General features: G+C 40.0%; 1 protein-coding gene across 1 annotated transcript; it reads right to left on the bottom strand.

The window, feature by feature from the left end:
* Positions 1 to 1,181: 1,181 nt before the first annotated feature.
* On the bottom strand, positions 1,182 to 7,366 carry KCNJ8 (potassium inwardly rectifying channel subfamily J member 8; the record flags this gene model as incomplete). Its single annotated transcript, XM_081083845.1, has 2 exons — positions 1,182 to 2,804; positions 6,993 to 7,366. The coding sequence occupies 2 exons, from the start codon at positions 7,364 to 7,366 to the stop codon at positions 1,910 to 1,912; spliced, it is 1,269 nt and encodes a 422-aa protein (XP_080939971.1). The 3' UTR covers positions 1,182 to 1,909.
* Positions 7,367 to 24,442: the final 17,076 nt, after the last annotated feature.

Genomic DNA, 24,442 nt, shown 5'->3' with positions numbered 1-24,442 from the left:
TGGAAGGGGCAGAGGTAGAGAGAACAGGTCAGGCACTGGGTAAATGTTGAAGGTAGACCGAACAGATTTTGCTAATGGATGGCATGTGAGGTATGAAAGGTGTCATGTATGACTCCCAGATGTTGGCCTGAGTGATTGGAAGAAGGCTTTGTTACTGAAAGGGAAGCATTTGGTTTTAGACACCGTTAAGTTTTAGATGAGTATTATTCAAATGGAGTTTCTAGTACCTGTTTGATGCATAAGTCTGAAGTTCCACAGAGTGGTTAGAAGTATTTAGAAATGAACTCAGTAAACTGATCACATCCATTCCTTGGGTTATAACACTAGTCTTTTGTTTAAGGCAGGATTTGAATATATGTTTGATTCACTGTCATTTCTCTCCTGTTTCAATGTCCATAAATGAACTAAAAGAAATAAAAAATTAAAAACCTGTATAAAAAGCTACTCAAGAGCTCAGTTTTCTGATGTTTACTCATGTGGAATGCAGGAATTAAGAATAAACCCATAGCTTATTAGCCTAGTGCTTTGCTCTGTGCTCCTCCCCCTCCCTGGAAGATGCAGGAGCTAAAGATGATTTAATAGAGGTTTGATAGGAAATCTAACATTAGCAATTGAGGTAAAGCTAAATTTATATATGCCAAGCCTGATTTAGATCTTTCTGGGAAGTAATGTGTAGTTTTAAGATGGGGAGGTGGGAGACTCAAACAGTTACAGAATTTCTATGACACATCAGGTTCAGATAGAAAGCCTAGAGAACATTTTAAAACTTGGGATGAAATGAAAAAAAATAAAACAAAAAGTAGAGTTTTCTTAAGACAACAATCTCTAGGAGATAGAGATAGAGATAGAGATGAGAGAGAGAGAGAGAGAGAGAGAGAGAGAGGAGGGACACAGAAAAAAGTACTAGGCTAATAAGCTATGGGTTTATTCTTAATTCCTGTATTCCACATGAGTAAACATCAGAAAACTGAGCTCTTGAGTAGCTTTTTATACAGATTTTTTATTTTGTATTTCTTTTAGTTCATTTGTGGACATTGAAAGAGGAGAGAGAGGTATCTCAGAGGTGTTATCACTATATGATATCTCTTTCCCATGCCTCTAAAAATGTATTATTTTTTCTTGAGATTTAACCAGGGATAATTTTGTGAAAGAGGAATTACAAAACCACAGTGAATACAAAGAAAACATTTTAATAAAATATTCAATACAACATTTCCCTGTGGGGGCCCTTATGGAGAAGTGAGAAGGTGAAGGAAATGACTATCATTGTTGGGAATCCAGTCCTGAAATGAGAGGGGGATGTTCTTAGCTTTTCCCCTGAGCTTGTTGCCCAGTTCCACCAACAGGCAGCCATGAGGAGGACCAGGAAATCTCCAGAGGTCATTGTGAAGGACCAAGTGGATGAACAGATAGAGCTCAGCAGTTTTTGCCTTGTGGTTTTCACCAGGTGCAGTGTCATGGGAAAGGCAAAGGCAACATATTGGTTGATATATAAAATACGTTAATACAATTTTAGTTTCCCCTCCCCCTCCTATTCTATTTGTACTTTCAGAGTGAACAATAGAAACAGAGAGACCCGTGGGTTCATCCACTAAGCATTCCAGCAGAATCCTTCCTTGGCCACCTTTCGTATTCAAGGTCCATTACTATTAATGTGATTGTGTTTCAGACAGAGAGGAAACGAGAGCGTACTATTCTCTACACATACCTTAAGCGTATCACTGCAAATATTGCATGTATGAAACAAGTGTGAGCCACGAACCCTCCCCCTTGTGCGTTACTGTTTTACTGATAAAGTGCCGTTGTTTGAGTATGAATATCATTTAGTGCATTAGGATGTACAGTCTGGTAGTGCCCTGCATACAGCGTCCACACTTGCTACAAAGACATCCTTGGGGCCGTCTTGCTGTCATGATTCTGGTGTGCTTCCTTCTGGAGTCATGAACTGCACCTTTGGCACGATGAGGGACGAGTTGTTCCTCCGGATGGAGTTGTTCCTCCTCATGGAATTATTTCTCCTCATGGAATTGCGCTTCCTCAGAGAATTCTGATGGGACAGTTCGCTCTTCTGGAGAGTCTGGATGAGGATGGAAGGCTTCTCATCCAGCTCTCGGGCACTGCACCTGGGGGCAGCTACTTTCACAGTGTTGCCAAATTTGGAGTAATCCACAGAATACACTCCCTCCTCCTCAGTGACAATAGACACGAAGCGATGGCCCCACTGGATCTCCTCAGCGATGTAGGAGGTTCTTGCTTGCGTGGTAATGCCGGTAGTTTCAACCACTCCTTCTAGAATCACTATGACCTCCAGGTCTTGGGTGGCCAGGTCAGTAGCTGAGATATCATACAAGGGGCTGCGCTTGTCAATCACGTGGCAGATGATTAAAGGGGCCACTAGAAAAATGTTATTACTCTCAATTGGGTTATCCACAGGAATGTCGAGTTGGTGAATAGGCACCACCTCTCCTTCCGGGGTGGTTGTTTTCTTGACCACCTGGATGCGCACCGAGGCACTAATGATCATGCTTTTCCTCAGGTCGCCCACGCGGAACATGAAGCACAGCTTGCCATTTCGGACAGCAATCACCGCATGGCGACTGAATATCAACGTTTCTGCCCTCCTGTGAGCCTGAGCTGTTTTCATGAAAATGCAGCCCAGCATGACCGCATTGATGATCAAACCCACGATATTCTGCAGAATCAACACTGTGATGGCCAGAGGGCATTCCTCTGTCATCATTCTCCCTCCAAACCCAATTGTCACTTGCACCTCAATGGAGAAGAGAAAAGCAGAGGCAAAGGACCTGTGAGAAATAATATCAGAAAGTAATGCCATCAGATCACGTTTTGACTAATGAAATAACATACCAGGCTCATTTTTCCTTCAATGTCAAAAACATTATTTTTCTAGGATGAAATGTCCAAACTGAATTTGTCATCTTCTTCCGCCAAAGGCTATTACATGTCTTTGGAAAGACGAGCCAACTTAACTTGTCAAATGCCTAATTCTAAACACAAGCACTTGTGTTTTCTCTCTTCTCTGCATACATCTACTTCCAGACTTCTTGGGTACAATACTACAATGTTTTCTAGGTCATGTAATAATCGGCCTACTTGTATGAAAGCTTTAACATAATAGAAATACATGTTCGCAGGAATATTTTACTTTGTGAAATAATGTACTTTCACAAAGGCATAGTTTACTTTGTGAAAATTTCTGCCAGGCAGATGTTTATTATTTATTGCATGTCTGTGTTTAAGTGACTTGAGTCATAAGGAAGGTACTGAGTAGTGAGTGTACTTATCACTCACTACCTTTGACTCATATTCACTAGCTAACACTTAGGGTGTGTTCCTCATATACAGGAAGCACAGTGCTAAAAAGTGGTGTAAGATACCGGTATTTTAATAACTACTATTTTTAATTAAAAAGAATGTTTCGCCATTTGGAAAGAAAAATGTGTTCTTACTGACTTTCTTATTTTGTTCTGTAAGTGATCTTGAGAACGCTAAAGCTATTAAAGGGAGAATTCGAAGCAGAGATGAGCAAATGACTGTACAAGATCACAAAATTAATAATAACTTGAATCCCCTCAATGCTGGCCTAGTGCTTTGAAAGGGCAAAGGGAAGGGGTCAACAAGTGTCAGGATTTTCTAGGGGAGCTTTTGCAAATTGGGTATTTCTTCTGTATCTCTATGAATTACACACTGGTTTGGTAGGTTTAGGGTGGACCTGGGTAAGACTCTAAAAAAGCTCTCAGGTGATGCTGATTTATCCCCCTGGTTAGAAGCACTGCATTTCATTATTCTTGTCATTAATTTATTCACTTAACTACATATCCATTACTGCTGTAGCTTCCTATTAGAAATGACGTTAGCCCTGTGTTTCCCTCAACTCCAATGTCAAGCTTCTCTAATTTTATAGAAGATAAGCCTCCTGTCAAAGTATTATCTATCTGCTGCTGCCACACACAAAGAGTGAGCAAAATGTTTAAGCGTTTGAAAGCTGTGTATACACACTGCACTTTAGTGGGACATCATGAGGTGGGAACAAGTATACACAGATTTTTTCTACTAGCTTTTAGGAGGATCATGCAAATTTATTTCCCTTTTCACCCTTTTTGTTGCTAAAAAGATTCATGGAAAACCACAATAGTTGCCTTTCCCACTAGTTGTACACAAAATATATCATATGATCTAAAAAGATGGTAACAGCCTGGCTGGCCTGGTTTAGTGGTTGCGGTTTGATTCCCAGTCAGGGCACATGCCCAGGTTGCTGGCTCGATACCCAGTGTGGGGCGTGCAGGAGGCAACCAGTCAGTGATTCTCTCTCATCATTGATGTTTTTATCACTCTCTTCCTCTCCCTTCCTCTCCGAAATCAATAAAAATATATTTAAAATAAATAAATAAATAAATAAATAAATAAATAAATAAATAAATAGATGGCAACAGATAAGAATGGACCCCAGAGGAGGGGCATGGACACAATGTTGATTTCTAATAATATTCACACACTTTGAAGAGCAGCCTAATGTTGATTATCTTTAAATGTTTAGTTATAGTGGCTTGAGAGGCTATTCAGGGGCTAATAATGTTTATTGCTTATTTTATGAAATAATTTAATTCTAAACATTATATAGTGCAAGACCCAGCCTTGTATGGACACCTGTCATGCTAAACAACCTCAAGAGATGCAAGTGTTTAGCTGCTTGTTTGTTCTACTACAGAGGATGTTAGGTTGAATAATAGAGGAAATATGTTGATTAATTTTCTGACTCATGTTAGAGAGTTATCCCACATGAAAGGGAAAGTGAGCCATTCTAAAACGGGAATGGTAAAATGTTATTTGGACATACCAGTGAGTATGCATCACAATAAGTTGTTTCCAATTATGATGATATGGTAAGAAAATGGGCTTATGAAAGACAGGAAATGCAAAGAATTATAAATGTTATTACTCATCTTTTAAACCCTCTTTGGGAGAGAATAGAAATTTTTCTGTTTCTATATTTTGGGTAAAAATTTGTGATTATGTATGGTTTGTTATGATTAAACTGTGTGCTGAGATTAAAGTATCAATAGCATCATACCATTAAAATAAAACTTGTAACCTTAAAGATGTCAAAAAATTTTTTAGATACAAAGGCAACTTAAAAGGCTAAAATTATTATGCTGATAAAATCAACTTTGTCTCACTGTATTTTTGACACCATTTCTCATACTTAACATTCACAGCAGCAGGAATGCATCAGGGGAATAGCCATGCTTCAAAACACATCTTGTTGATAAATGGGAGCTAGGGTAAAAGAGCTTCTAGCAATTAGTGCGCTCTATAAAGTTCTCAAAAAAAAAATCATTGAAAAGCCATCACTTTTGATGATTCCCCCAATTGCTTAATGACTTCTTTTTTTTTTTTTTTTTGGAGGAAAAGCCAACATGTTTATCTCTTAAATAAAATATGTCAAGGTTTATCATTTTTATTTTTTATCTTTTTATGAGTGCCTACTGCATATTTATTAAAAATGTATCCTAATATGAAAATAATTCACCAACATAAATGCCAATAAATATCTTAAAGAGAAATACAGATAAAGATATTTAACTTAAGGTACCTGTTAAACACAGTATTTTCATTATTTCCTTTATATCTGGGGTACTGATGATCTCCTACATTTTTTACCTTTACTTTTTATTTGTGACAAGTTTAATACAAGAAAATATCTACTCAATGGTAAAGGCAATGGATCAATTCCATATAGTTTTCTTTCCTCATAATCCAAGCTGGAATCTGTGGAATGTGATCTCTGCGCACAATCCCCTTGGCATGCTGGCACTGCGGACACTCAGGAAATGGAAGGGTGGCAAGTTCAGGGTCTAGGTCTCTGCTTCTTGCAGTGGTTTGCTAGTTTCCTAAGAAGTCAGGGTCAGTAAAGGTCTCTTTCTTTACAGTTTCCTGGCAGAATGGTGCTTGCTCAAGTTGCTTTGCTTGATGCATTATATGAATTAGAAATATCATTCATAAAGTGTCCTGGGAAAGTTTCTAGTGTTACTACTAGTGTTTTGCTTCAGAATGAACATTTTTTGAAAGCGATATAAATTACCTCTTTCCATCTCCCAACAACAGCAGAAAAAATTAAGAGACAAATCATCCCAACTAAATGTTCTTAGGCCATGTGAAAATATGAGAGAAGATTCACTGAAATCAAGTTCAGTGGACTTATTTTTGAGGTACTTATGATATAAGAGGAAGAAGCAGAAGTTAGGCAATCTAAAAAGTGTCTTGTTCTTATCCTATTAAAACTTTTGAAGACAACCACAACGTGAGGTCACCTCTACATAATCTCTTCCATGAAAAATTTGGACTAATTTCCATTTAAAATTAATATCTTATAGTCCTGAATCTTAGCATAACTTTTCATTCTGGAATCCAATGCAAGCAATCAGCTATTTAAAATATTCTTGTTAAAGATGGGCTTATATTTATTTAGTTCATTTTATGGGTTGCAAATCTAGGGCACCTCTCCACCAGTGTCTTCCCATTTTTCTCATCATTTCTGAAAATGTCATGGGTAAGAGAAGTCATGGAAATATATTACTAGCATTTGCACAATATTTTTTCCTGATCAAAGATATCTACTTGTGAACACTGGAAATATGGACAGCAGCTTTTTCAGACTGAAAACTAAATATGTGCTTGTTTTTTGTTTTTTAGTAAGGCACTCTATAGAATCCTTTGAGCCACAACTATTTTTTAATAACTGGCCTAGGATTTTCAAGGCTAGCCCATGGGATTGGAGCTTCACATTTTCAGAGATGCCTCATCCATAAAGCTATATTAAACAAAGATTTTTAATATGTTAGATTAGCTTCTGAGGTTACTAAAGCAAATCCTTTATTTCACTGTCAACAAACTGGAGTGATAAGAGAGCAGTTTCATTTATTTTTTTCTATATTGTTCTTGACCCCTGCTTCATCCCACCGCATTCTTACCTGACATTGGTCACACACACAGCGGAGTCCAAGCCACTTTTCTCCATTCCGCTTTTCTCCATGTAAGCATAGATGTCCCCGTGGGCAAAGGCCACCAGCCACCACATGATGGCGAAGAGCAGCCAGCTGCAGAGGAACGACATGGTAAAGATGACCAGCGTGTGGCGCCATTTCAGGTCGACCAAGGTAGTGAAGATGTCCTGAAGGAACCGGCCCTGCTCGCGGATGTTCTTGTGCGCCAGGTTGCAGGCCCCGCTCTTGGCGATGAAGCGGGCTTTGGCGAGGCGGTCTCGGATGCGCGGCTTGCGCAGGTTCTCCGCCGCGATGCGCGCCAGCACATACTCCTCCGGGATGATGCTCTTTCTGGCCAACATGGTCCTGTCACCATCGCCAGCCTAGCCACCTGCCTCTGATCTGCCTCTCTTCCCTGGAGACCTGTCCTCCTGCAAAGGGAAAGGATGATTAAAAACCTCCCCTCCCACCCTCTCTTCCTCGCCTCTGCAGTCCTTGCATTTAGGGTTCTGTCCATACACTTGGAGGTGACAGGCAAAGCTAAAGGTAGGGTTTTATTAATCTTAACACGGAGTTAGTTTGGGCTTCACTTCTGGGATCCCAGAGAAATTATTTGGTTCGAAGCAGAACTCTTTCGATAGCCCGTATCATTCTGAACATGGATGGGTATAGTCTTACTTAAGCAAAACGTGGAGGCTGTAAGCAGCAGGCTCAAAGATGAATCTCGGCGATTTGCCGCGTCTGTAGATTAACGCAAGCATGCAAGCACGTGGCGGCGTCTAGAACGAAAATTAAGGCCATATGGGCATCGTGGTCTATTTACGAAAGAATTTACATGATAGAGCAATAGAAAAAGCTGAGAGGGGAAATTCTTCTTTCGTTCTTTTTAGAAGTAGGCGAAGAAGAGGCCGTGGTCTCTTGCGCAGTATAAATAACGCCTAGTGTCACTTGACAAAATAACAAGCGACGTGCCATGAACGCGAAAATTACGAACAAGTATTTTAAACTTGAAAGAAGTATGAGTTGCACTTAGAAATACTCCCCGTTGAGACTCAGGATATTATACATTGAAAACTTCTTTGCAACGAAGGAAGCAAACATACAAGCTGCAGGGAAAACCCGGAACATAGCCCCGCGGGCTCGCAGAGAGAGTTAAAAGCGTGCCCCGAAAAGTCCATCCAACACTGCAAACCTCTGCTGTGTTTCTGCATTTTAAATCTCTAGCGGGGACGCAGACAGCCGGGGTCCCCGTCCACTCCCCGGGAGGAGCGCTGACACTTACAGACTCCGCACAGCGGGTGCGGCGGCGGCACCTTCCCGCAGACGCCGGCGGACCGTGGGCAGGTCCCTCTCGCTCCCATCCCAGCGCGCCAGAGCCGGGATCGCGAATGCCGGAGGGACAGGTCCCGGGGCGCGCGTCCTGGGAAGAAAAGTTAAAATAATAAAAGGTGCAATTGCATCTGAACGCGGAAAGGACTGGAGGAAGGGGGATGTGTGCAGCTCTTCCCCTCCCCCTGCTCGGCTCTACTCCCTTGGCCTCCGCAGTGGGCGGAGGAGGGGCTGGGGGTGGGGAGTGTGGGGAGAGGAGCTCGGGGATGATGCTCCACAAATCAGCCTCCCGGTTCGGGCTTTGACGCGCGCCAGACCTCTGAGGCCGCCGAGGTTGTGGAGTGGGGGCTGGAGAAGTGGTGGGGCGGTCGGGGGGTGGGAGTGGGGGGCGCATCCGGGGAAGATAGGGAGCCGGCCAGAGGGAGGGGCAAAGGTAGGAGGGCGGGACCTGTACACCAGCTCATTTTCCAGTAGCTCTGACCCCTGCCGCCAGCTTGACACGCTCTTCTTTAAAAGGCTCCCTGCTCAGGGGAGAGAACTTTGAGTCTAAGTTCATTGACGTAAAGAGAGATTTTTTTTTTTTCTGTAAAGTTGGTAAATAACTGGACTACTTCAGATGGAATAAAACCAGATAGAGAAATAAGAGAAGTAGTCTTTGGAGGTTTTCAAGCTGTTGAGCACACACATTTATTGATATTAAATTTCCGTCTAGTAAGGATACAGGTGGAAGATGTTCTGAAAACCATCATAGCAAACTATTTCTTCACTAGCCAGATCATCTAGCTCTCGGGAAATTACACACACACACACACACACACACACACACACACACACCAAGGAGAAGAAACAATAATAATTTTTTATTTATTTCTATTTTTTTAAAATACATTTTATTGATTTTTTACAGAGAGGAAAGGAGAGAGATAGAGAGTTAGAAACATCGATGAGAGAGAAACATCGATCAGCTGCCTCCTGCACACTCCCTACTGGGGATGTGCCCGCAACCCAGGTACATGCCCTTGACCGGAATCGAACCTGGGACCTTTCAGTCAGCAAGCCGACGCTCTATCCACTGAGCCAAACCGGTTTCGGCAACAATAATAATTTTTTAAAAACCACTCAGAGTGTCTTCCAATGAGAAATTTTACCCCAAACAGGGACCGCTGTCTGCACTTTAAAACTCAAACGGTCCTTCTTCAGTACGTGGCTGCTCTCTGAAATGCTGCAGTTTCCCCATCCTGTCGCGATGGTCTGAATGGTTAAGCAGAGCAACTGTGCAGGAGAAAGGTTTTGCATTAAATGTGTTTCTATAGCTTTCTGAAAAGGAGCCAGCAAAGACAAATGGCTTCCTCCACAGGTCAAGCCTCCTGGCTTGGCACTTGTCTTAATGGAAACTTTCATTCTTGGAAATTTCGTGTATTTTCCAAGACCCAGGGCAGAAAGTGTATGGAGCATAAACAGTGCGTTCATGTAGTTATCAAAAGACCTAAAATGAGTCTTTAATGAAGGCAAACAAAGAACATTTTTTCTTCTTATGGACAGATCTGCTTAACCCCTTCAAGCCCGAGGGTCCTCGCCTGACAGCGGTAGCTCTCCTCTCTTCTGTCGCTAATTTTTACAGTAAACGATGTGGTAGTTTTACTGCAAGAGGGTGGGGATCAGTTTGTATCGCTAATGCCCTCATTCTATTTTACAATTGCATTTGGTACTACATATGCCCTCTTATTTTAGCTCGGCTAACATTCATTAAACATCTATTTTGTGAAGGTTTTTGTTAGGTTTATATATATCATAGTTTCTGTTCTTAGGGAGGCAGACAGTTTATAGCACAGAGAGGTAAGACCTGGCCGGTGTGGCTCAGTGTTACAGCGTTGGCCCTGGCACTGAAGGGTCTCGGGTTCGATTTTCTTGTCAAGGGCACCTACCTGGGTTGCACGTTCCATTGGTCCCTGGCCTCTCTCCTTTTTCCTACTGCTCTCCCATTCCACTATCTCTAAAAAAAGAAATCAATGGAAAAAACCCTTGGGTGAGAATTAACAACAACAACAACAAAAAATGGAGACAATACCTTGACAATAAACTCTAATACAAACAAGGATGTGATTAGAAATGCCGTGAAAATTTAAATGAGAGTTATTGAGACTAAAGAGACTGAGAAAACTTTGTGGATTATTTGGCATCTAATCTAGTCTTTGAAAGACCAGATATATTTGGGGTACACAGAAAAGCAGAGAAAAGACATTCTAAAGAGAGGAAACATTATGAAAAAAAGTTAGAGTATTGACAAGAGTGGTCCGTGTTTTAGTAACAAATTAATTTAGTCAACATTGATGAAGCCTGGTCAGCAAAATAGCAGTATTTTTTGAGTCCAATCCTCCCTGGGCAGTTTTCATCACCCCACTCTCAACATATGATGGGTTACTCAAGTACTGGTCCCTTCACCGCCACACAAAAAACCCATGAAACTAAGGGCTGCTGAAGAGCAGGACTGTGACTTGCTTATCTTTGTATCACAAGCCAAATCACAGATCAAATTACAGAGGTGCTCAAAGAATCCTTTTGAATCAATGAATGGAAAGATAAGGTTGAAAAGCATGTTGGGACCTTGAAAGAAAATGCAGACAACTTTAAATGCTGAATAAAAGAGCCTGGGCAATCTTTAGTAGGTAGTGGTAAGCCATAGAAAGAGAATTTGATTAAAGAAAACACAGGGACTGCTTTAGGAGGACTGATCAGGAAGCAGAGGCTCCAGAATACTGTGATTGGCAGACAGAAACTACTGCATTGATTAGAGAAGGAATAAATATATACACAAATATATGTTTATATACATTTCTCTATTGCTCACTGATAATACATTTGTATATTGCTCACCGATATTGTCAGTGAACAATAGACAAATATATACAAAAGGAATGATATACAGAGTCAATATTGGGAAGGGAAAGTCAAAGGTGATGGGATATTAATTGGGGCGACAAATATAATAGGAAAATTGAAATGAGAAGAGATGAACTGCTGAAAAAAAATTATGAGATTTGCAACAAGTAAATCTATATCTGAATTCTATGAAAATGCTGTTCTTTAGCTATAATGTATACACAGAACTCAATATTTTCCCCTAATGAGATATATTCTTCCAAGTATGCCATTTTAAGTCATTTTGACTTGTTTTAAACTGACAAGCGATACCATACTTTTTATTAGTCAGTAATGTAAGTTCATTAATTAAGAATAAGGGCACTAATACATACAAAATAAAGGTCAAATTTTAAGAAATTAAGAAGTAAATTTTGACAATAGAATGCCTAAAAACAAATAGCCATATAAAAAAGGTATGAATGTGTATTATAAAAATATTATATGTTTTCTTTTTTCTTTTCTTTTTCCATTCCCTTCCTAACATTTTTTAAAAACCAACTCTTTATGTGTTTTTATTTTAACTAGTTTTTCCGCACTGGGTGGAAGCTGCATGAGCACAAGTTGTTCGTTGTTATCACCACACACCCAGTATCTGGAATTGTTCCTAAGTCTGAGAAGTAGGTCCTCAGTAAATACTTGTCAAATGAAGGAAAGAAGCAACAGTACTCCAAATAGGGTGTTTCTCTCTTTCTTGCATTTTCTCATTTCTCTTCCCCTCATGGTTTTGCAAGCATTTCTTACAGTCCACACAGATAACCTGAAGTTTGGAGATCTCTTTGAAGTCTATGGCCTTACCTGTCTGCAAATATGCCCTTCCTCATTACCTCTCTTTAGCCCATTGTTTTCCTCCCTTCAGATTATTCACTCCCTCTTTCCTCAGCAAATCCCCTAACCCACTCCAGGTCAGCAATACGTTAACTTGTTTGGCATTTGCTGGCTATGTTTCTCTTTATAACTTGATTTTGAACTTAATGGAAACATACCTGTAACCCCCAAAGGTCCTTCTGGACAAACAGTAGCTGCTCAAAAATATTAATTATTGATTGATCTCTAGTTTCTCCCCATTTGGCTCTTCCTCTTATATTATGGTCCAGTACTGAACATTTAAATTTTCCTCTGAAAAATTTGTGGAGGAAATCAATTACTCTCTTAAGAACCCATAGGCTTATTTTAATGATTTATTTAAGTACTATTTTGCTGTCAACTACTAGAATACATGCACTTTCTTAACTGTTCTATAATTTTCCTAATTGTTCTTTTGGGAGTGAAGACTCATTTGTGCACTACTTCTAGGGGAGACCAGTAATAAATTTAAAACAGAGCTAAAATTTAAAATCTTACGATTTTCTTGAATATTTAAGAATCCCGGTAGAATCTGTTTATGTTGCATACCAGAGGAAGTTATGCAATTGGAAAGCAATTCAGGAATATCTGTTCACTTGTAAGTAAATATCTGTTAGGTTTCTTTTAGACCTTATGAGCATTTTATTTGTGGATAAAGAAGTTTCTGAAAGCCTCATTCTCCAAAGAAACCTACAATTTGACTTACCTTCAAATAATTGGAGAAAGGTAGATGCTTTTACCCACTTGTCTGCTGCAGTGACTACCAAATACAAACCAGTAAAGTCCTTGAGATAAAGGGTGAAATCCTCACATACGGTGACCTTGTCTTTGACTTGACTTGTGAATTTTGAAGTTTTGGGTTTCCTGAGCTATATGGATGAAAGAATTTGGATAGTCTTCAAAATGATAATGGAAGCGATTCATGTTAACAGCCCAAATAAAGGTTGGTCTATTTGCTTGGTATGCTGCTTTATTAGTGTCCTCATATAAACCACATATTGGAACATATTGCTTTGGAATCAGCTTAATAAAACTGTTACATAAACTAGTAATCAAAACAACATGTTATCAACTCACTTTTTTTTTGGCGTTATCATGAAATGAGAATAACAGTATAACTCTTCGAACTTATCTTTTCCAATGAGCTCAGAGAACATATCTTTTTGAGATATATAACTATTTATGTGCAAAAAGCCTCACTCTCCCTTAAGTTAGGTAGCCCCATTTTTGAAAGTTATCCATCAGAACCATTCATGAAAAAAGACCTCCATTGAGTTTGCATGGTCAATTCTTCAATATTAGTCCTGCTCTCAGGTGAATCAGAAAGTCGGGAAGGGGACACTAATAACAATAACACCTAAGTGAACAAAACAAAGTCCCCGCTACAGTGCATTATTGGAAAGGAAGCCATTTGTTAGCAACCAACTAGACAACTTATACATTATGTAATTATCAATGGTGTCAAGATTGATAAAGAGAACAAGGCAGGCCAAGGATTGAAAGTAACTGGGGCCAGAGATCAGCAACGTTCCAGAGAGTTGAGAAAAGACCTCTTTTAAAAGGTGACATTTGGGTGGTGAAGGCCTTTGGGTAGGGGGTGAGGGTGGGAGTGGGCCAGAAGAAGTCAATGGGGGAGGACAGGGGGACATATGTAATACTTTCAACAATAAAGGTAAAAAAAAAAATAAAAGGTGACATTTGGAAAAAAGAATGAACCAGGTGATGAACTAAGGAAAATGTGCTTTAGGCAGCTCAAGGGCAAGTAAAAACTTTGAGATAGAAAATAGCTTGGTGTGTTTGAAGAACAATTACAAGTGCAATATGTCCAATGGAGAAGAGGGAAAGCAGGGGATGAGATAGGAAAAGTGGGAAGTGTATTCACTTTTACCCAGTGAATGACGATGGAGGGTCTTCATATATTAGGCTATGAAGAACATTGACCTAATCCTCGAGACAGCTGTATGTTCAGTTATTTTCTTCATTTTACATATGAGTCAATCAGAGTATAGCTAAATGACTTACTTAAATAAAATCCCATGTAGGTGAAAAGTTCCAACAAAGTCAAAACATCTGATCCCAAATTCTGTGTTTTTCTTACTGAAAAATATCTCAAAGGAATGATTGTTAATCTATGGTCTAGTTACATGAGAAACACCCTGCAGCATTATTTTCTGCCTCTCAGACTTTTATCGAGCAAGGATAGAATCCTACATAATAAAAAGATAATATGCAAATTGACCAAGCAATGGAACAAATGATCGCTATGATAGGCACTGACCACCAGGGGGCAGATGCTCAATGCAGGAGCTGCCCCTAGTGGTCAGTGTGCTCCCACAGGAGGAACGCCACACAGCCAGAAGCCCTGAGCCGGGCTCACTGCTGGCAAGTGCAGTGGTGGTGGCAGGAGCCTCTCCCATGGGGAGTGGGCCTAAGCCATCAGTTGGACATCCACCAAGGGCTCCTGGACTGTGAGAGGGCACAGGCCGGGCTAAGGAACCCCCCCCCCACCCGAGTGCACCAATTCCGTGCACCGGGCCTCTACTCTATATAAATATATAAAAGCCTAATATGTAAATTGTCCCCTTGGGAGTTCGACTGGGAGACCGATCGATCGCTGTGATGTGCGCTGACCACCAGGGGGCGGTGCAGAATGAAGGAAGGCCCTAGCTGGCAACCAGAAGCTGGGAAAGGGAGGCCCAGGCCAGCAGCCTGAAGGCCCCAATTGGTCCTGATCATTGGCCAGGCCTAGGGGCCCTACTCATGCATGAATTTCGTGCACCGGGCTTCTAGTAAGATATAAAATCTTTGGCCCCAACATCAAAATATCTTTAAAGAGAAAGTATATACACTTCTAATAAAATGAAGCACATTTAAAAATTCTCCCTGGAGTTTCTCTTGCCCACTCAGGTGTAAGGAGCTCATAGGATTGTTATGAGTACACAATGATACAATCCATAAGCACTTAGCTTAGGATAGAGATTAGACTGTGCTAAGTACTTTTAAAAATGTCAGTTCTTATTCACACATTAGGGCAGGTTTTGGCTTGGTGATGTTCAACAAGATCTCAGAGCTGTGTGTGGAGGTGGGAAGATATAGAGTCACAGACTCATTTATAATTTAACTCTCTTTCCTCATCTAAGACTAAGAAAACAATTATCACTTTATAGGTATATTATTTTTGATATCTCACCAACCTTCAGAGTGCTAACCAACACTTGTACTGGCATCTCCTCAACTCTGTAATCGAATCAATACACTGGGGACTGAACCAGAGCCAGCCAAGATACGGGTCATAAAAATAAGGACCCAGGAAATCAACAAGTCTGTTTTACTGTAAAAGCGTGAATCCAAGAGAAAAGTGGTTCCTTCAGTCAAGCAGAGAATACCCATCGTAATTATTTTCTGTCCGTAGGGTAAAAATGCTAGTACCAAGTAAAGCTATAGGGTCTTTTCCAAGAGAAAATGAGGAATATCAGTGGTCATTGTTAATTTTTCCTTGAAATTATGCATTGATATTCTTGTGCCAAAGAAAGGCAAGTTCTCATGAGCCTGGGATCCGTCTTGCTATAGGACCTCTTCACAAGTTTTTCTGAAGCTCTTAGAGCAGTTCCCAACAACGTCTAATCTATTGCTAGGCTTTCACGTCACTATGTTTTGAAAAATCAATGACTCATGCGGTGCTTGGAAAGAGAAACGAACATTTTCCAGAACTCTCTGTAGGGTAACTCCTTATTGCTACCTTTCAAAAATGCCAGTTGCAGAAGGGATTATAGAGGTTGGAAGTTTTAAAGTGATATTTAGACTCTTTGGTCTTGGCCCCGATGATTATTTGCCAGAGATTTTTTTTTTTGGGGGGGGGGGGGAGGGAGCGGGAGGGGGCTGTTAAATGACTTGGATTTTCCTTTAGGTAAAAATTATCTGTGCCAGAAAAGCTTTCACAAGGTCATTTTTCTAAACAAGTTCATACTAGAATTAAATATTTGATATTTGTTGCTAATTTTAAATGTCAATTTACCTCATTTATGTTATGAATAAATGGGGTAATAAAATTATCTCCTCTCTGTAAAACTACAGAATTTTATTATGCATTTGAACCTATTTTTTTTTTAAATTGAGGTAGCATAAATGATGCATGAGATATGTATGACCTTTTGTTCAAGTTCATAGAGTTTTAGAGTCAGAAAGATGTGTGATCAATGACAGGTTCCACCATTTAATTGGTTAGTGGTTTTGAACAAAATATTTCATCACTCTGAGCCTCAATTTCTAAATCTGTAAAATGGAGACACAACTCTCAGAGTTGTGTAGATTAAATGAGGTGAGTATGTAAAAATTTTAGTACAGGCCAATAACACTTAAAACATAATATCTTCTAAAACAATTATAGCTTTGTCACAACTTCTTTAACTTGTATTCAATTAATTCATTGTTATTTTAAAAACATTTAGCATGAGTTTATTAGTGTTTTGGGATCAATAGTAAATAATAAGGGTAGAATGAGCATGCTTTTCTTCTTAGTGATTTTGAGAAGATGCTTCCAGATGTAGTTTACATAGTTATTGTTTTAAGGTAGTGTTCTTTTCCTACTTTTCTATGCTTTGTAAATCAATGATGGATGATGAATTACATAAAATGCCTTTTTAGCATATATCAAAATGATCTTTTTTTTCTTCTTCCTTAGCCAATTTAATATGGTGAATTAAGTCACTTGATTTTGTTTAACTGTTACATTTATGAGATGAACTCCATTTGGTCATGGTGAATTATTATTTTCATATAATGCTGGATTTCTTTTGCTCAGATTGCAGATTTTTGCATAAATATTTATAAGTGAGATTGGTTTGTATCATTTTTTCTGTATTATCTTTGCCTGTTTTTGGATAAATGAGTCTTTGTGAAAAGAATTGATGCATATTCTTTTTCTATGGATTAGAATACTTTAAATAGACTATGGATTAGCTTACTCCTTGAAAATGCAATAATTTTGAAATCATCAGAGTCTGACATTTTTTAGGAGTAACTCTTTTTTCTTTGAATCTTCTTCATTCTAGTTTGCCCCTCTGGGATCTCTATTTCAGACCTTCTAATACTACCCTCCTTATTTTATTTCTAATACTTTTTCATACTTTCTATCAGCTTGTTCTGCTCTGTACTCTAGGTACATTCTAATCTGTTTCCAATGAAAAGAATTCTCTCATCATCTAAATTTAATTGCTGTTTAATCTGCCCATTGACTTTTTAATTTTAATAACTTTTTACTTTCTAGAAGTTCTTTTGGTGATTTTAAATAAATTTGCTCTTTCCCCCACCTTTTAAAAAAACCTGTGTCTATAACTACCACACAAATCACAGATCAAGATATAGACCATGTCTATCACCCTAGAATATTTCCTCCTGGCCCTTTTCAGACTGTAATTGTTCCTTACCAGAGCTAGCTAACTTTATAATGACTTATTTCATCATCAGTTTGTTTGCTTGTCATTGAGCTCTGAATGCATGGAATCATACAGTAGGTACTCTTCAGTGTTTCCTTCTTTGAGTCAACATAGCATCCGTGAGATTTGGCCAGGTTGTTTTATATTTCAGGAGTAGTATTTCATTGTGCGAATGAGCCATCATTTATTTATCCATCCTCCCACTGATAGGCATTTTGATTGTGTTGTTTTTTTACTATTACAAATTAAGCTGCTATGAACATTTCTGTACAAGTTTTTATGGACTTAGGCACTCATTTCTCTTGGATACATGCCCAGGAATGTAATTGCTAAGTCCTGGTAGAGGCAGACACACAGTGTTGGTAGAAACTGCCAGTTTTCCTCCCTGTTGGTGCCTATTACACCCACTTCAGCAGTGTGTGAGAGTTCCAACTTCACCAGCACTTGGTATTGTCAGTTTTTGTAGTTGTAGTGGGTAGTTAGTATTTTATTTGCATTCCTGATTGAAGAATGATGTAGAGGACACTTTTACATGCTTATTGACAAACACATATTTTAAAATCTCTTCTAGACTGTTTTATTATTTCTAGTTCTTGTGCTAATATTTTTATTTGTTGTGTCTCTTAATTCCAATTGTGATGGTTCATTCTCTCATGTGGTTTTAATTTTGAATGCGAGTTAATCTTACTCACTTTCCTCCCCAGGAGAGGTAGGTTGTACCCAAATAGATGGACTGATTTTGCATTTGCTCTTTCCAGAACCCCAGGGATATCAATATCCTGGAAAAAATTATATATTATCTCAGCTTGAATATATTATTTCACCATTGTAAAGTTGGAATCATACAAAAAATATTTCAAGAGCAAAATAACTTATTTCTGACTTTAAGAAAATCTCCTATCATGCTATTAATGTGTGGTATATGTAGTGGTTTGACAATACTAATATTTTATATCAGAATGTGATTTTTAAAAAATATATTTTATTTATTTTTTACAGAGAGGAAGGGTGAGGGATAGAGAGTCAGAAACATCCATGAGAGAAAAACATCAATTAGCTGCCTCCTACACACCCCCCACTGGGGATGTGCCCACAACCAAGGCGCATGCCCTGACCGGAATTGAACCTGGGACTCTTCAGTCCACAGGCCGACGCTCCAGCCACTGAGCCAAACCGGTCAGGGCTAATTTTTAAAAATATATATTTTTTTTGATTTCAGAGAGCAAGGGAGAGGGAAAGAGAAATAGAAACATCAATGATGAGAGAGAATTATTGATTGGCTGCCTCCTACACACCCCCAACTGGGGATTGAGCCCACAGCCCAGGCATGTGGCCTGAGTTGGAATTGAACTGTGACCTCTTGGTTCATAGGTTGACACTCACTGAGCCACACTGGATTGGCAGAATATTTTTAAATAATAACATCCTTTCACCATAATTTAATTTGAAATTCACAAAAACTCAATGAGGCCGGTAGGATTATTATTATCATGCCTTTTTCCCCTTTTTTTGTAGGTGAGAAATGAAATAAATAATAAATCCAAGGCCTTACATACAATATATGATAGAACCAAGACTAGAACTTAAGTTTAATTCCTGGTCAGTTCCTTTTTCAGTATATTTTACATAAACTCACATGTATAGGTGTTACAGCTGTTGATTTGGCTCCAACTCCTGGCGACCCTATGAATTATTGTGTCCACAATAGCCTGCCTTCAACAGCCCTGCTCAGCTCCTGTAGACTCATGCCTATGGCTTCTTTTACACAGTCAATCCATATCACATTTGTTCTTCCTATTTTCCTGCTGCCTTCTATTTTCACCAGCATTATTCCCTTTTCCAAAAACCCTGCCCTCTCATGATACACCTGAAGTAGGACAGCTTCCACTTCAGTTTTGTCCTTTTTTGCTTCCAGAGATGTTTCGGGCTTAATTTACCTTAAGACCCATTTTCGTCTTTCTGGCAGTCCAGGGTATCTGTAGAGATCTCCTTCAACACTATGTTTCAAATGAATTATTTTTTTCTGTCTTCTGAGACTCATACAATTATTCTTTATTATGTACACACTAGGGGCCCGGTGCACGAAATTCGTGCACTGGGTGTGTGTGTGGGGGGGAGTGTCCCTCAGCCCAGCCTGCCCCCTCTCACATACTGGGAGCCCTCAGGCGTTGACCCCCATCACCCTCCGATCGCCTGATCGGCCCCTTGCCCAGGCCTGACGCCTCCACCAGAGGTGTCAGGCTTGGACAGGGGATTCCCATCTCCCCCTGATCACTGGCTCTGACCCCTGCCCAGGCCTGAGGCCTCTGGCCCAGGAATCATGCCTGGGCAGGGGACCCCCATCTCCCTCTGATCACTTGCTCCACCCCCCGCCCAAGCCTGATGCCTCTGACCCAGACTTCAGGCCTGGGCAAGGGGACCATCATATCCCCCCAAACCCCGGCTCCGCCCCCCACCCAGGCCTGATGCCTCTGGCCCAGGCATCAGGCCTGGGCAGGGGACCCCCAGCCCCCCGCCCAGGCCTGATGCCTCGGCCAGAGGAGTTGACCCTCATCACCCTCCGATCACCAATCACCGGATCGGCCCCTTGACCAGGCCTGAGGCCTCTGGCAGAGGGGTCAGGCCTGGGCAGGGGACCCCCAGCTCCCTGCGGTTGCAGACTCCGCCCCTGCCCAGGCCTAACGCCTCTGGCTGAGGCGTCCGGCCCGGGCCGTGGGGACCTGCAGCTGCAGCAGCCCCGCGATCGTGGGCTTCGCTTTAGGCCCAGGCAAGGGACCCCTAGCTCCTGGGACTGCCAGCTTCGACCGTGCCCAGCTCCCATCGCTGGCTCCACCCCTACTTCCTGCTATCACTGGCCAGGGCGGCAAAGGCGCCTGATTCTCCGATCATGGCTGGGGGGCAGGGCAAAGGCTGCCCCAGGGCTGCCTTTGCCCTGCCCCCCAGCTCTTAGCTCCCCGCTGGGTTTCCGATCACTGTCAGTGGCAGGGGGCTTCTTCCTGCTTTCCCTTTCGCCTCCCTGCATTGTGCCTACATATGCAAATTAACCACCATCTTGTTGGCAGTTAACTGCCAATCTTAGTTGGCAGTTAATTTGCATATAGCCCTGATTAGCCAATGAAAAGGGTAGTGCCGTATGCCAATTACCATTTTTCTCTTTTATTAGTGTAGATACCATATAAATAATTTATTCACAAGAGAAGTTAATTCACTCACTAACTTATCATTATTCTAATATAGCACATGGCTACAAGTGTAGTTCTTGAAGTCGGATGGCCTCAATTTACATCTCAGTTCCATTAAAACTTGGGCAAGTTACACTCTGAATGTCAATGAAAAAAATGGGGATAATAATGCTTACCTCATAGAATTTTGACAAGATCAAATGGGATTATACTTCTGAGGCTCACATCATATCTGGTCAATATATATTAGCCATCATTATCCTTTCATCAAATTTTTAGTGAGATGGTTTCTGCAATATGCACTCTACTGATGTCTGAATTTATTTCACATTGCTTCTTTCTTCTGTTCCCCAGTGATTTTTGTTTCTCTCATGTTGTTTGATATAAGATGGCACTAAACGTTAAAGAGATGATCTGATATCTAGATCATAAATTATTATGTCATCTCTAAGCTTTATTGGCACATGTAGATAAGTTTTATTAAAACATTATTATTATCAGCCAAGAATTTGCCATGAAATATTAGGCTTGCTAAATTTTTCCTACATTTCTGGCCAAAAGCCTTGATATCTATGCTTCCAATATAGTTTTAGTGCATTTAATATATGCTAGAAATTGTCAAGTGGGAACAAAGAAGAGAAACTCCTATTTTCAGGTGAAATCTTGTCACCCTAGATCACTTATTTTTGCTACCTTCTCTTTCCTGTTTGCCAAAGTCACTGACGATCCAGTGTATGGGCTATTGCTTGGCATTTGTAAATTTCTGAGAGTGATAAGGTCACTGGGAGAGATTGGTGCCTCTCTAAAGTATGCTTGTCATTGCTGTATGCATCGGAGGTCCTAAGATGGTTGGGATAGTGCAATTCTCGGTGGGTGTTACTGTTTGTTTTGAATGGGTGTTTGTGAGAAAGTGTCTCACAGGCTGTGTGTTATGCAGTCATTCCCACAGGGAAATAAAACTTGGGCTTAAAAAGTCAATATTTTTGAGATAATTACATATGGCAGGAGATTCTGTTGTGTTTTCCTGTTTTACATCCTTCTTTGGACTTTCCCTCTCTCTGGAGCAAAGGTAGGGTGTGGAAACTTGTGAAGAAGGTCCAAGGAGTTTAGTCAACCAGCCCAATTTAGTGCTCATGTGATTGAAAAATCGTCAACCTCCCTCTCATTTTTCCCCCTAAAGGAAAATAACCAGTAGCCAGCCCAGTCTCATCACTCTTTTTCTGGAACTACTAGTTGAGATTTGGGTTTGTATTCTTGCTTTCATGTCACTCTCCAGGCTGTGTTAAGTTTTCCTCAGTATAAGACATTGCTTCCAATTGGCACATACTATCTGGCCACAGCTTTTAAGGCCAGAGGTCGATCCCTGACCGAAAGTGAAGTAATGCAAAGTTGTCCCCCTCACGCCTAAGACAAAAAGATGAGCTGGACAGATTAGATTCCTTGCTTGATACTTTGAAATCGACCATCTGAGAATTGGAGACAATTAGCTGTAGTCCCAAGCAGAAGATTTCACCTGAGAGGTTCATAAAGGCTTCTTGCAAGATGACAAAGAAGTGGACAGAGGGATTGAATGGCAGAGGACAGAAGGAAGTAGAGAAGCCTGAGACAGAGAGATGGAATTGAGGGAGTGGACCCAGTCTTGTCCTGAGACCTGATAATTCTTCTTCTTCTAGATTACAGTCCAGATGTACCCTTTCAATATCACTCCCATCCTTCCAGTCCCTTCCCCTGGTGTTTACAGTGGTTATCTCTGGAGCCAGACAGACTTTAAATGAATGATTTGGGGGTAATTCATTTGAATCTTGACTTCAATGTTCTTAACTGTAAAATAAGTACATTTAAGATCATTATTTCAGATTTTATATTATTCTTAATGTACTTAAAGCTTTTTACTACCTCGCCAACCTCCTTGATCACACTTTATTACTCAAAGAGAACACATAGCAAATATTCAACAAATTATCAATCAAGATGAAGTAACTGAAGTTGATTTTCATGCAGCATCCCGTAGTAGGGAAACAGCCACCTTTCTGGACAACTATTACCATCCCCTTATTGAACTAAAAACTGTAGCCCAGCAATGAGTTGCTGTTGTTATCCTAAAAACTAATAGGTTGGACCTCATATTACTGGAAATACATTTGATGATCTACTTAGAACTGAAATTTCTTCCTAAGGTGACATTAAGTCTAGAAGACACACTTACAGATAATTGTGATTGCAAGAATCTTTCTCTTTCTGCCACCCATTCTAAGGGCCTGTGTTTGTCATCTTTATGCATTGCATTAATATGTTATATGAAATTCATAACACAATACTTTTCTTTAAGGCAGCAAGTGAAGATAAAATGTGAATATGTACATGCATGTATGTGTGTGTGTGGGGGGGTCACACACATGTACTGAGGGACGGAGGATAGATTGTAACCTGTGAAAGAGGGCTAGCAGTATCCTTTGATGGATTTAAACAGTTGAGGATTCTGTTTTTGCCTACAAAGAGTTGGTGAACATTTGGATATCTGAAAGAAAGAGATTAAGAATTTTTTAAAATTGATTTTTGCTTAGTTAGTGTTGGAATAAAGCCCCAACTACTCTGAGCCAAAGAGCAAAATATCTAGATATGGAAGAGCTGGTCTGAATCCATCTGGCTCCAATATATTAAAGGTCAACAGCCTTTCACTTAATAATAACTGATCTTCTGTATAAATAGTATATACTGTAGTCCTTTCTAAAAGAAAAAAGGGAATAAATCAACATTAAGCAATGTTGTACTGTTGCTGTATATAACCAAAGAATCTTTTGATGTAGTGGGAAGATTAAGTGATAGAAATAATGGTCTGAAAACAAAGCTCTTTGTCATTAATATGTAGTGTATAATTAGAGATGGTCTTCAATGGTTGGTGGCACTCAAGTCACAGAGGGCATTCTCCTTACAGCCAATTAATGTAGCCAATGATGGATCCCTTGATCACTGTCAATTTGGAAAGAGGGAATAGGTGTCCATAGTGTTAATAGCTAAGGGAAATTTGCTACTGCCCACATAAAAGGAAATAATTTTAACACTATGTAATAGATATAGATGAATATATTGATGATGACAATGCTTGCAGAAAAAAAAATGAGAAGGTGGAAAGGGTAAATAATCATCACAGATAATATTTACCTTCTTCCCATATCATGAACCATCAATATGGAACCTACCAAACTGGTCACATTTACATACTATGGTCATTTGGAAATATGAATTCAAATTCAGTAGAATAATGTGCAACTGATTCAATAGCTAATTCAAATGTGGAAAAAAGAAAACTTTGCATCTTTGTGAAAACATTTCCCCTAGATCACATTATTTCTGATTAAACCAGAAAACAAAATAGCATTCAGAGTCCCTGTTTATATCTTCTCAGTTAAGATCCAGTTCATTTAATCATGTGTCCTTTACACTGGAATTAAGACAGTTTATTCAATGACATTGAGAGGCTTGTTTTAGCAATTCAAGATAAGGTGATGTCAGGAGGGATAGGAAGCCTGTGAATGTCACCTTCAGTATTTTATGGTTCTGTATTATGCATAATAAAGAGAAACCAGGGTGGTAACTTTGGCAGATCAGTGATTCCTAAACTTGGCTAACTATGAAACTCATCTGGAGGCACTTGCTAGAAATAAAGAATCTGCCCTTTCATGGTAGTTTGAGACAGGTGAATCTAATACTTGAGAAAAGCTGTCAT

This window comes from Myotis nattereri (assembly GCF_964212035.1).
Source record: "Myotis nattereri genome assembly, chromosome: 2".
Classification (NCBI taxonomy): Eukaryota; Metazoa; Chordata; class Mammalia; order Chiroptera; family Vespertilionidae; genus Myotis; species Myotis nattereri.
The sequence above is the reverse complement of the archived record's forward strand: the minus strand, read 5'-3'. Positions and strand labels throughout refer to the sequence as shown.